The following is a 13,566-nucleotide window of genomic DNA, read 5'->3' on the forward strand; positions in this document are numbered from 1 at the left end:
CAAACATACTCTTACCATGAGATCCAGCAATCACGCTGTTTGGTATTTACCCAAGGGAATTGAAAACTTAAGTTCACACAAAGACCTAAATGTGTGTTTATGGCAGCTTTATTCATAATTCCCAAAACTTGGAAGCAACCAAGGTGCGTTTTTCAGTAGGTGAAGGGATAAATAAACTGGTACATTCAGACAATGGCATATTGTTCAGTGCTATAAAGAAATGAGCTATCAATCCATGAAAACACATGGAAGAAACTTAAATGCATATTACTAAATGAAAGAAGCCAATCTGCAAAGGCTACATACTGTATAATTTCAACTATGTGACATTCTGGAAAAGGCAAAGCTATGGGGATGGTGAAAAGATCAGTGGTTGCCAGGGGTTGAGGGAGAGAGGAATGAATAGGTAAAGCACAAAGGATTTTTAGGGCAGTGAAACTATTCTGTATGATACTATAATGGTGGGGACATGTCATTATACATTTGTGAAAACCACAAGAATGTACAACACAAGAATGAACCCATGTGTTAGCTATGGACTTTGGGTGATGATGTGTCAATGTAGGCTCATCAATTAACAAGTATACCACTCTGGTATAGTATGTTGATAGTGGAGGAGGCTGTGGGTGTGTGGGGGCAGGGAGTATATGGGAACTATCTGTACTTTTTGTTCAGTTTTGCCGTGAACCTAAATCTGCTCTAAAGTCTATTTAAAAGGAAGAAAAAAATTCAGGCTTCAGACTAACTTAGATTCATTTCTCTCATTTCAACTGAATTGGTGCTTTCACTGCTATGCATTCTAAAGTCAAATGCAAAATAATTTTAGAACTTCGTGGGACCTCGTCCCCTGCTTAAGATAGATGTTGAGAGTAAATAATTTCTGAACTACGTGATATGATACCCTAATCCAGTTTTCATTAAACTTTCTTTAAAAAAAATAGATAACTGTTGTCATCATAGAGAATAAATTGGAAAGAGTGAAGGGCAGGAGTCAAGGATTGTCTATAGGCAATCAAAATTGCTCCCTTAGAGGTAATGAAGGCCTGAACTAAGTCCTAATCAGTGTGGCATGGAGTGACAGATTATAGAAATATTAAGAAGTTGTATTGTTAGGATGGGTCATTTCTAGGTATTTTGGAGATGGAGGGAAAAATCTAAAATGATTCCTAGATTTCTGGCTTGCCTGACTATATTAATAGTGGTACTCTACAAAGATGGGGACTGTAGGACAAGAAGATTTGTAGGAAAAACGATTAGTTTTGGATATGTTGGGTTTCAGGTGTGTCTGTCTAGTGTTGAGATTTCGGATGCCTATGGAATATCATGCCTGTAGAATGGAGATGTGGGTTATTAATCAAACCACAGTCTTTTTTGAAAACTGCTTCTTTAAACACATTGCCATGAAAATTGCTGTGACTTCAGTGATATCACATATCCTTTGGCAAAAAGTAAAAAGTTTATCGCTCATTTTTCTCCTTGACTGTTGCGCTTCCCATTTGTTCACTTTCTGTTCATCTGGGCTTACTTCCTGATACCCTTCTCCCACTCTGAGGCTTTACCCATTCTGAAATACATCCAGAAGTTTACCCAACTCTAGGGAATACTTCCCAACTTATTCTATGAGGACAGTATTACCTCAATACCAAAACCAGACAAAGACATGTAAAGAAAACTAGATCAATTTCTCTTACGGATATAGACACAAAAACCCTAAAAAAATACTAACAAACCAAATCTAGCAACGTATATAAAGGATTGTACACCATATACAAATGGGATTTATCCCAGGAAGGCAGGGTTGGTTCAAGATATAAAAATGGGTCAATGTAATATACCATATTAATAGAATAAGAGACAACACATGATCATCTCAATAGACACTGGAAAGGAAAGCATTTGACAAAATCCAACACCCTTCATGATAAGAAAATAAGAAACAGCAGATGCCTAAACAAAGTAGAAATAGAAGGGAACATCCTCAACCTGATAAGAGATTATCTATGAGAACCCCACAGCTGAAATGACTCCTAATGGTGAAAGACTGAATGCTTTCCCCCTACAATCAGGAGTAAAAGAAGAACGTCTGCTCTCACCACTTCTGTTCCACCTTGTGTTGGAGATTCTAGGTAGGGAAGTTAGGTAAGAAAAGGAAATAAAGAGCATCTAGATTGGAAAGGAAATGAAAATATATTTGCAGGTGACGTGATTTTGTATGTAGAAAATCCTAAGGAATCCACTAAAAAGACTTCTAGAACTAATAAATGAGTTCAGCAAGGGTGCTGTGTATGAGATCAACATGTTAAAGTCAATTGTATTTCTGCGCACTAGCAATGAACAATGTGAAAATGAAACTAAGACAATTTCGTTTATAGTAGCATCAAGAAGAATAGCATTCTTAGGAATACACTTTTTAAGAAATGCAAAACTTGTACTTTACAAATAATAAAGCATTGCTGAAAGCAATTAAGGAAGTTATAAGTAAGTTGAAAGTCATCGTATGGTCATGAATTAGAAGACTTAATGTTGCCAAGATAGTAATACTCTCCACGTTAATCTGCAGACTTAACACAATCCTTATCAAAATCCCAACTGCTGTTTTTGCAAGATAGACAAGCTAGTCCTGAAATTCGTATGGAAATTGAAGGGACCCAGAATAGCCAACGATCTTGAAAGAGAAAAACAAATTAGAGGACTCACACTTCCTTATTTCAAAATTTACTACAAAACTACAGTGTGTAGACTGGCATAAGGGTAGATATATAGATCAGTGGGTTAGAATTGGGGGACCAGAAGTAAACCCTGACATTTATGGTCAATTGGTTTATTATTAATAGGGGTGCCAAGACAATTCAATGGAGGTAGAATGTTCTTTCCAACAAGTGGTCCTGGGACAACTGGTTATTTACTTGCAAAAGAATATAGCTAGACCTCTATTTCACACCATCCACAAAAATAAATTCAAAATGGACTATAGACCTAAATATAGGGGCTAACACTATATAATTCTTAGAAAAATATATGCAGGTAAATCTTTATTACCTTGAATTGAGCAGAGCTTTTAAAATATGACACCAGAAGCACAAGCAATAAAAGAAAAATAGCCAAATTGGACTCCATTAAAATGAAGAACTTTGGTGCTTCAAAGGACACCATCAAGACAGTTAGGGGCTGGCCTGGTGGTGTAGCAGTTAAGTTCACGTGCTCTGCTTCAGTGGGCCAGAGTGTGCCAGTTTGTATCCCAGGTGCAGACCTCTGCACCGCTTATCAAGCCATACTGTGGCAGGCGTCCCACATATATAGTAGAGGAAGATGAGCAGGGATATTAGCTCAGGGCCAGTCTTCCTCAGCAAAAAGAGGAGGGTTGGTGGCAGATGTTAGCTCAGGGCTAATCTTCCTCAAAAAAAAAAAAAGTTAAAAGACAACCCACGAAATTGGGGAAAATATTTGTGAATCATATTTGTCAAGAGGCTTCTATCTAGAAAACAAAAAAAAATCCTTAGAACTCCATAATAAAAAGACAACCCAGTTAAAAATGGACAAAGGATCTGAATAGACATTTCTGTAAAGAAGATATATGACTGGCCAATGAGCACATAAAAAGGTACTCAACATCAATTAGTCATTAAAGGCAAATCACACCCACAAGGAGATAATACTTCACACCCACTAGGATGGCTTTAATCAAAAAGACAATAGAAAGTATTGGCAAGGATGTGGAGAAATCAGCACCCTCATTCTTTCTTGGTGGGAATGTAAAATGGTTCAGACCACTTTTGAAAACAATTTGGTAGTTCTACAAATTGCTAAACATGGAGGTACCACATAATCCAGCAGTTCCACTCCTAGGTATGTATGGTCTTCTAGGAAGAAAACACGTGTCCACACAAAAATTTGTAATTAAATGTTCTTATAGCATTATTCATAATAGCCAAAAATTGGAAACAACCCAAAATGCTCATCAGCTCGTGGCTGGATAAACAACATGTGGTATATCCATGCAATGAACTCTTACTCAGCAATAAAGAAGAATGAAGTACTGATACATCCTAGAATATGGATGCACTTTAAAAACGTTATGCCAAGTGCAAGAAGCCAGTCACAGAAGATTACATGTTGGATGATTCTGTTTGTGTGAAATCTCTAGAATAGGCAAAATTATAGAGACAGAAAGTAGATTAGTAGTTGCCTAGGGCTGAGAGGGAAAGGGAGAATTTGGGAGTGATGTCTGAAGAGTGTAGGGGTCCTTTTTGGAGTGACACAAGTGTTCTAAAAATGATTGTGGTAATGGTTGTACAGTTCGATGAATGTGCTAAAAACCAGTAAGTTTTAGACTTTACATGGGTGAATTTTATGGTATGTAGATCATATCACCATAAAGGTATTAAAAAGATGGTTTACCTGTCTCTCCAGGAAGATGTGTGTCTTCTGTCCTTCTAGCTTAAATTCAAGATCCCTCTTTACAGTTTTCAGTGATTAATAGCATTTCATATCAATTTGATTATTTCTGTTCTCTTAATTATACACTTGTAATTTTTCTTAGTACTTCTGTCAGTTGTTTGCCTCTCATATTCATTAGCCATTGTATGTTTGTGTGTAGAGAGCATATCTAGTGTTTGTTACCAATATTAATCTCATCTCAATGTCATACTGATAGATAATCTCTGGAAATGCAAATGCTCATTGGTTATTTAGTGAGTCCTATTTTTAAGGAACCTATTAAGATGGTTGCTATTCTGTTTATTCAGTGTGATTCAAATGTACAATGGCTATAAAGTTATCCTTTGGGTTAGAAAACATAATTTACATGTTTTAGAAAAGGATGTGTGTAAGTTTTTCCAAGTCTAATGTATACCTATGTGTCGAATTCATTGATTTAAATATTGTTAACAACAAAACATACTTGTTGAGCATGTACTATAGATAAGTGTACTGAGCTCTAGTTAGATAGAGAGAAGTGTCACAAATAAACCTGTTCTTAATAAACTTACAGTCTAGTTGGGAGAGTGATTCAGAGACAAACATGAAAAGTTCAAGATTAGACATTTAAGCACTAAAATGCATTTTGGGGCTGTCTAGAAGATCGATATGGGCCAGGGTTGTTCAGAAAAATCTTGATGGAGGAATGAGACTTTGAAATAGGCTTGTTAAAAAAATTATTCTTGTTTTTTAGGTACAAAACTCAAAACATGAACAACGATATATATTACCAATGTTCAAAGCTGATTTGGCTAGAACTGGAATACAGTTGCCTACAACATATTCCAGAGGAATTAGAAAAGTCAAAGTAATGGATAACAGAAAAGATCCTCCATTCTTCAATGAAGATAACGTGGGACCGTTTTACTACAAACTTCCTTTCTATGATACCATGGAGCTCTTCATTGAAACATTGACGGGAACGTGTTTTGAGCTGAGAGTTTCCCCTTTTGAAGCTGTTATTTCTGTGAAAGCAAAAATTCAAAGATTGGAAGGTACTAGTCTTTCTTTATTTTTAGGATATGAGGATTAAATTTGTTCATCAAAAATGTGTAATAATTTTAACTTTTCTTACAGAGAAAATGTCAAACATTCATGGAATTAGGAAGAATAGGATAATGAATCCCCATATATCCGTTACTCAGCTTCAACAGTTATCAATTCATGAACTACCTTGTTTCCGTTCCTACGTTCCCCCCGCCTCGTTCCCCTTCGACCAGATTCTTTTGAAGCCAATCCCTGGTATCATGTTAATGGTGTGAAATAATACTTTAAAATCATTTTTCAACAAATTATGATGACATACAAATTCTGCCGTAACTACCTTGCACTTGGAATGGGAAATAGTTCCCTTTTAGTGACCTTGCTTGCTTTTTTATACTGTTTTGTGAATACTTTTTCTTTTTTTAATGTGGAGGTTTTCTGAGATGAGTCTTTTGGTTTACATTTCCGTATATTTGAAGTTTCCTCGGTATAGTGGGGATCCTGAATATTGTGCAATATCTCTTTTATGCTTTCTGTATTTGTGAAAAGTGTCATAAATTACTCTTGGTTAAAATTCGAACCTTCTTTTGATACTTTACTGATTTCTGCAATAAGTAATATTTGCCATTTATTGTTGTTAACATCCAGTATGAACTAGAAAATTGAATTGTTCCATGTAACGTTAAATGGATCTTTGCTTTTCTAACCAGCTGGAACTTGCTTGTAATATAAAGGTAGTAACTAGCATTGCTTTCCAACTCCATTTAAGTTCAGAATTGTAGAAGGATGAGGAGAGTTGGAATTTTTTATCTTTGTAAAGTCAAGGATCCTGGTATCTGAGCTTCTCAATATTTGCTGTTCTCCAGTAACTAGCTTCATTGAAGTCAGTGGCCAGCTGAGTCCAGTGACCACGTCAGTGTATCTAGTAATGGCACATGAAGCTTTTGTCACCCTAAGTGATTTGGTCAGGTAGGGAATCAGAATACTTTGTTTTGACTTTGTTCTGCTCTTTTATATATATCGGGGTATAATGGTATCTTTTTAGGAGCAGGAAGGTAAAACCCTCTTGTGTTCTGAATAATCACCGTATTCCCCCCCTTTTATGCATTTTGAATAATCTCCATGCAGCAAAACCACTTTAGAGAGTATCTGACATTTAGGTCTCTTACTGTCAGAAGAGTAAACTTGGGTTTCAAGAAGATTAGGGACTCATCCAAGGGAAATATTTAGTTACTGACAGAGTTGGGAGCAGAGCCAAGATGTAGACCTCTCATCCTCTGTAGGAGGCAGCGTTGTCAGGGTAAAAGCAGTGGCTTTTGTAGTTATTAGGCAGTTGAATCCTAGTTTACACATTTATAAGACAAGTACAGTTACTGGGAAATAAAGGAGGGAATGTAAAATGCCTACTCTCTTAGTCTACTTGGGCTACTGTAACAAAATACCATAGACTGGGGGACCTAAACAACTGAGATTTATTTTCTCACTGTTCTAAAGGCTGAAAGTCTGAGATAAGGTTCTAGCATGGTCAGGTTCTGGTGAGGGTTTTCTTCCTGACTTGTAGATGACCACCTTCTCACTCTGTCCTCACGTGGCAGAGAGAAAGAGAAGGAGAGAGTGAGTTCTCTGGTGTCTCTTCTTATAAGGGTACTGATCCCACCATGAAGGCCTCACTGTCATGACCTCATCTAATCCTAGTTATCTCCTAAAGACCCTGTCTCCAAATACCATCATATTAAGGGTTAGGTTCAAGATACAAATTTTGGGGGGACACGGTTCAGTCCATAGCACCATCACTAGTCAGTAGATCTTAATGCTGCACACTTTCTTGTAACTTCTTGCAGCCCATGGGCAGTAACAGTCATTCTGTTCTTCAGAAGGCTTTAGGAGGGCATCCTTCATGAAAAATCAATTTTAATCCTTTTTTGGGTCATCTTTTTATTTCTACCCAGGAAGACATTTGGGGCTAACGTGTTGGGTCAGACTCTCTAAGATAGAGGGATGTGGAATAGAGAGGATAGGAAGGTAGAGGTGACAGTACGCGGTTTAATCCTTCAGGGAAATGGTTGTTCTGCCAGACTCCTTTTCTTTTGGGGCAGCTTTTAATCAGTTCAGAACTAGAGCCCTGTAGGAGATAGGAGGGTAGATGATGGAGGTGCTGGGTTGATGGAATGATGGAATGATGAGGCTGTAGCAGGAAAGCAGCGGTACCTGCCAGAGGACTTTGAGTGGGCCTTAAAGGGAAAGGAGCACTGAAGCCAGATGGCCTGATTTGATTACTAGCTGATTAAATTACTTACCCTCTCTTTACCTCGGTTGTGGTAATTTAAATGGGAATAATAATCGTACCTATCGGAAAGAGTTCTTAGGATTAAAGAGTTAATAAATGTAGAGCCTTTAGCAGAGCATCTGTGTTCTGGGGAAAATTGTCAAGTCTGTGGAGGTGGGGCAGTGTGTACCCAAGAATATGAGCTATGTCCTTGGGAGGAGACGTGATTTAGCTCTCTGAGTTTCCAGAGACGGCAAATTCTTTGGAGCTTATCATTACTTAGAGCACTGGTCTGTGAAGGGCAGTACATACTACTCAGAGGGTATGAAAAATAATCCAGTGGAATTTGGAAAGAAAAAATGTGCCAAGAAATGTAAGGGATTATTGTCAATGGTTCTTTATTGCCACGGACAGAGGATTCCCTGGACTTGCTGTCTAGTCTTTGGCATTACTGCTCCCTGATAAAGATGTCTCTTCTGTGCATGGGATAAGAATTGCTTTCCTGGCCCTCTTATGGCTGAGTGGGACATGTTATTAGTTCTGGCCAATGAGCTGTGAACAGAAGTCTCCATCAGCATGAGTCCCTGAGTGACAGTGAGCAGAGCCTCCTGCTGACATGCCGTGGACGTGTAACTTGAGCAAGAAATAAATCTTTAAGCCACTGATGTTTTGGGGGTGTTTTGGGGTAGGTTCAGCATAAACTACTTTATTCTGATTGATGTAGTATCAAATAGGGATCCTTTTTTTCACTATATAGATAATTAATTGTCTAAATACTACTTACTGGGTTAGTATAGTCTTTTCTCACTAAAGTGATTTCATACCTGTCATGTATTACATTTTTATAGACACACAACTCTTTTGATCACCTGATATGTGTCTATCTCTCCCCATGCCAGTATTACAGTCTTATTTATTACAGTATAATTTATAAATTTTGATAGCTGATAGTGTCCATACAACTAAGGATTCTAATGTCTTCTTGGAGAATAGAACCGTTTCATCATTATGTATGCCCCTTTTTATCCCTGATAAATTTCCTTGCTCTGAAGTCTGAAATTAATATAACTACTCCAGCTTTCTTTTTTTTTTCTGAGGAAGATTACCCCTGAGCTAACATCCGTGCCAGTCTTCCTCTGCTTTGTAATTGGGATAACTCCACAGCATGGCTAATGAGTGGAATAGGTCTGCGCCCAGGATCCAAATTCACGAACCCTGAGCTGCTGAAGTGGTGTGTGCGGAACTTTAACCACTCAGCTGTGGGGCCGGCCCCTAGGTCTTGTTTTTTGATCCAGTCTGACCATCTCTGTCTTTTAGTTGGTATATTTAGGCCATTGATGTTTAAAATGGTTATTCATATAGTTGGATTAGTAACTACAGTATTTGTTACTGTTTTCTATTCATTGCCCTGTTCTGTGTTCCTATTTTTGTTTTCCACTCTTTTCTGTCTCTTATGGCTTTAACTGATCATTTTATATGGTTCTGTTTTCTCTCCTTTCTTAACATCAGTTATACTTCTTTTTTCTTTTTTTTTAGTGGTTGCACTAGAATTTTCAGTATACATTTACAGCTAATCCAAGTCCACTTTCAAATAATACTATGCCTTTTCATAGGTATTGCAGCTACCTTATAATTACTAAGTATTCCTAATGCCTGCCTCTAGTCACTTGTATCATTGCATCATTCATTTCACTTATACATAAGCCATGATCATTGGCTACATTATTGTTGTTATTATTCTGAACATTCTCTTACCTGTTAGATCAGTTAAGAGTAAGAAAACTAATAATAGTTTTTATTTTACCCACACATATTCCTTCTTCACTGCTCTTCCTTTCTTTGTGTAGATTCGAGTTTCTGACCTATATCATTTTCCTTCTCTCTGAAGAGCTTCTTTTAATATTTCTTGCAAGACAGGTGTACTGGTAACAAATTCCTTCCGTTTTTGTTTATCTGATAAAGTCTATTTCTCACTCACTTTTGAAGGATAATTTCTTAGGGTACAGAATTATGGGTTGGTGGTCTTTGTCTTTCAACACTTTAAATATTTCACTCCACTCTCTTCTTGTTTACAGAATTCTGATGAGAAGTTCCTTGTAATTATTATCCATGTGTTTTTTTCCTCTGCCTCCCTTAAGATTTTCTCGTTGTCTTTACTTTTCTGCACTTTGATACGATATGCTTAGGTGTAGATTTTTACATTTTTATCCTATTTGAGGTTCTCTGAGCTTCTAAGTCTGTCCTTTAGTGTATCTCATTAGTTTTGGGCCATTATTACTTAAAATATTTCTTCTGTTCCATTTTCTCTTTCTTCTAGTATTCCATTTACACCTTTTGAAATTTTCCCACAGTTCTTGAATGTTCTGGTTTTTTCATTCTTTTTTCTGTTTACATTTCAATTTTGGAAGTTTTTATTGACATTTCTTTAAGTTCACTGATTCTTTCCTTAGAACCATATGCCATCTGCTGATGCGTGAGCACATCAAAGGCATCCTTTATTTCTGTTAATGTTGTTTTCTAGCATCTACTTTTTATTCTTTCTTATAGTCTCAATCTCTCTGCCTACATTACCCATCTGTCTTTTCATGTTGTCTACTTTTCCATTAGATTTCTTAGCATGTTAATTAATAATTATTTTAATTTCCATGTCTGATGATTCCAGAATCTGTGTCATATCTGAGTGTGGTTCTTAGATCTATTTTGTCTCTTCTGACTGTTTTATCTTGTTTTTTTAGCATGCTTTGAATTTTTTGTTGAAAGCTGGACATAATGTATCAGGTAATAGTAACTGAGGTAAATAGGCCTTTATTGTGAGCCTTTATTAGTATAAAGTGGCTAAGAGTTGTCCTGTGTTTAACGTTTGTTGTAGCTGTAAGTGCTAGAGGCTTCCAATTCCTCTAGTCTCCTTCTTGTGTCTCCCTTGTTGTCTTTGAATTTCCCTAAGAACTCCTTAGAGTCTGTGTCTTGTAGCTCTTTCACCTGTGATCTACCGTTACTATACTAGAGCCTTGTTAGTGGGTGGTAAAGTATTGGGAAGGGGAAACTGTCTATAATCTTATGATTAAATCTCAGTTTTTTTAGTGGGCCTGTGTCCCTGGACTGTGACCTTCACAGTGTCTCTTAGCTTCTCCCCTCCCTCCACCCTGTAATCAGTCAGGTGAGATAGGAAAACTAGAGGGGTCTGGAATCAGTGAAATATCCTTCCCCTAGGTGGGATAAGGCTCTGATTAAGTGAGTAGGCCTTTATTATGGAGAATGCTCCAGGCTTTTTCGTAATGTGTATGTTTCCCCTCCCTCTGCCTGAGCTACAAGGAGATCTTGATACTTTAGTGAGAATCTGATGGGATTCCTAGAGATAAAACTCTCAGAAGTATAGGAGCTCCAAGTGACGTCAGCATCATGATGGAGTGAGCTGTTCCCTTAGCCTCTTTTCCTAAGTTACAACCAAAGGGAGATTCATTAACCAATAGGGAATTCCCTACAAAGCACAGTGGGACTTCTGAAAGATCCACGCAGCTGTACATCTGAAGGTGGGGGTACTGGATCCCCAGGAAGCAACAGAAGGTGAGCTGATCCTCTCCCCTTCCCCAGTGGCAGCGATCTAGGTTGTAGGTCCTCATGCAGCAGCTGGTGCACCACTGAAAGAGGAGGCAGGGGAGCAGGCAGGCCTGCACGTGAACACTTTTGCTTTCGGAGTGGCAGCCCAACTTGAGGAACGGTCCACACTGAGTGGTGCAGCTCAGCCACCACGTGGGTGCCCCTAACCAAGTGCAGCAGCACAGGTGAACCACCCATGAGCACAGGGTGGGCCCACGTGCATGTGAGTGAAGGCACCCCTCTCCTCCACCTAGCATACCAGCTTGGCTGGTCCCTGGTCAAGGCAGTGCATCTGCACCAGAGTGCCTGCATGTGCACGTGTGGCCTGCCAAGTGGCTGTGGCCAGCAGGCCAATGGCACAACTTCCAGCAGATGTGGTGGGTTCAGAAAACACATCTCCTGTCCGCGCCGCCCCCCCCCCCAAGTGGTGGCTGGTGGAATCTGCAAGCTGATACTACACTGTGTGCTGACAAAGGATCACTTCATCAGACACCATGAAGAACTGCATTAACACTCCAGAGCAGAAGGAAAATGACAAGTCTCCAGAAATAGTCCTGAAGTCTCAGAAATTTACAATGTAAATGGCAGCGAATTCAAAATACTTGTCGTAAAGAAACTCAGTAAGTTATAAGAAAACTCAGACAGTTCAGTGAACTCCGGAATAAAATTAATGAGCAAAAGGAATTCTTCACAAAAGAGATTGAAACTCAAAAAAAAAAAAAGCCAGATTCTGAGAAGAACACAATGAATGAGCTAAAAAACAATCTAGAAACCTTAAAAAATAGAGCTGATATTATGGAGGACAGAATTAGAAATAGAGGACAGAAATATAGAAATGTTTCAGATGGAGGAAGAGAGAGAACTAAGACTTTAAAAAAATGAAGAACTTCTTTGAGAAACATGTGACTTAATTAGGAAATGCAACATGAGGATTGTAGGTATTCCAGAGGGAAAAGAGTGGAGATTGGAGCACAGAGCTTGTTCAAAGAAATAATAGCTGAGGACTTACCAAACCTAGGGGAAAAACTGGACTTCAAAGTATATGAAGCCAGTAGAACTCCTAATTACATGAGCGCAAAAATACCTTCTCCAAGGCATAGAATAGTAAAACTGGCAAAAGTCAACGACAAAGAAAAAACATTCAGGGCAGTGAGGCAAAAGAGAATAATCTACAAAGGAACCCCTGTCAGGCTTTCAGCAGATTTCTCAGCAGAAACTTGACAGGTTAGGAGAGAGTGGAATGATATATTCAGTATACTGAAAGACAAAAACTTCCAGCCAACAATACTCTATCTGGAGAAACTATCCTTCAGATATGATGAGAATCAAAAACTTTCCCAGATAAACAAAAGCTGAGGGAGCTCATTGCCACTCAACCTCCCTTACAAGAAATGATCAAGGATGCCCTCATACCTGAACCGAAAAGGCAAGGATTTACAAAGCCTTGAGCAAGGACATAAATAGACAAAATCAGAAAATTGCAGCTCTTGATCAGAACAGGTTAGCAAACCCTTAATTATAACATAAAAGATAAAGGTAAGGAAAGCATCAAAAATAGCTATAAACACTTCATTTTAATCACAGACTCAGAACACAAAACAATAATTTGTGACAGAAATAACTTAGATGGGGAAGAGGAAAGGGATGGAACCTGCTTAGGCTAATGGAGATAACAGGCTATCAGAAAATGGACTATCTCATCTACAAGATCTTTTATACAAACCTCATGGTAACCACTAAAAGTATTGGAGCTTCCTTAAGGCTGTAGCCCCTAGGAATTCCCCAATCTCATGCTTGTCCATACTCGGTCTCCACCAGTTCATCAAAGTTACCATTTAAGTGTTCCTTCCAGTTTATCTCTCTCTCTTCTGCTTCAGGTAATCAGATCTTGGCTATAACTCTCTTGATTTGCCTATCTCTGTAGATTTGGTGCTGGTGGTTTGCCCTCCTACCTCATTTCTCTGACGGCCCCAAGAAAAGTTGTTGGTTTTCAGCTTGTTCAGCTTTTTTCTTGTTAGAAGGATGGCAGTGGTACCTTACAAGCTCTTTACATGTAACTGAAACTGGAAGTCTCAATTTTCTTTTTAATGTAACCATTTATAATTTAAAATTTCCTTCCAAGAATTTTATTAGCTATATCCTACAAGTTTTTGTTAAGTTGAATTTCATTGCCATTAAATTCTAAATGTTTATTTTGCTAAAATACTTATTTTAGTGTTTAAAAAATTCTAATGGAGGCTCAG

At 38.1% G+C, this 13,566-nt stretch overlaps 1 protein-coding gene across 5 annotated transcripts in view; it reads left to right on the forward strand.

The window, feature by feature from the left end:
• The window catches only part of ZFAND4 (zinc finger AN1-type containing 4), a 102,686-nt gene that overhangs the window by 3,002 nt on the left and 86,118 nt on the right, over positions 1-13,566 (forward strand). For 4 of the 5 annotated variants that reach the window (XR_006886665.1, XM_046648656.1, XM_046648666.1 and 1 more), the window contains exon 2: positions 5,171-5,471. The exons of the other annotated variant lie outside the window; for it this stretch is intronic. Coding sequence is in view for 3 of the 4 variants with exons in the window: in XM_046648656.1 (XP_046504612.1) it covers positions 5,210-5,471 (262 nt within the window). In the remaining variant the exon portion in view is untranslated. The remainder of the gene's footprint in view (positions 1-5,170; positions 5,472-13,566) is intronic. 5 annotated transcript variants of the gene reach the window in all.

Source organism: Equus quagga, chromosome 2 (assembly GCF_021613505.1).
Source record: "Equus quagga isolate Etosha38 chromosome 2, UCLA_HA_Equagga_1.0, whole genome shotgun sequence".
Classification (NCBI taxonomy): domain Eukaryota; kingdom Metazoa; phylum Chordata; class Mammalia; order Perissodactyla; family Equidae; genus Equus; species Equus quagga.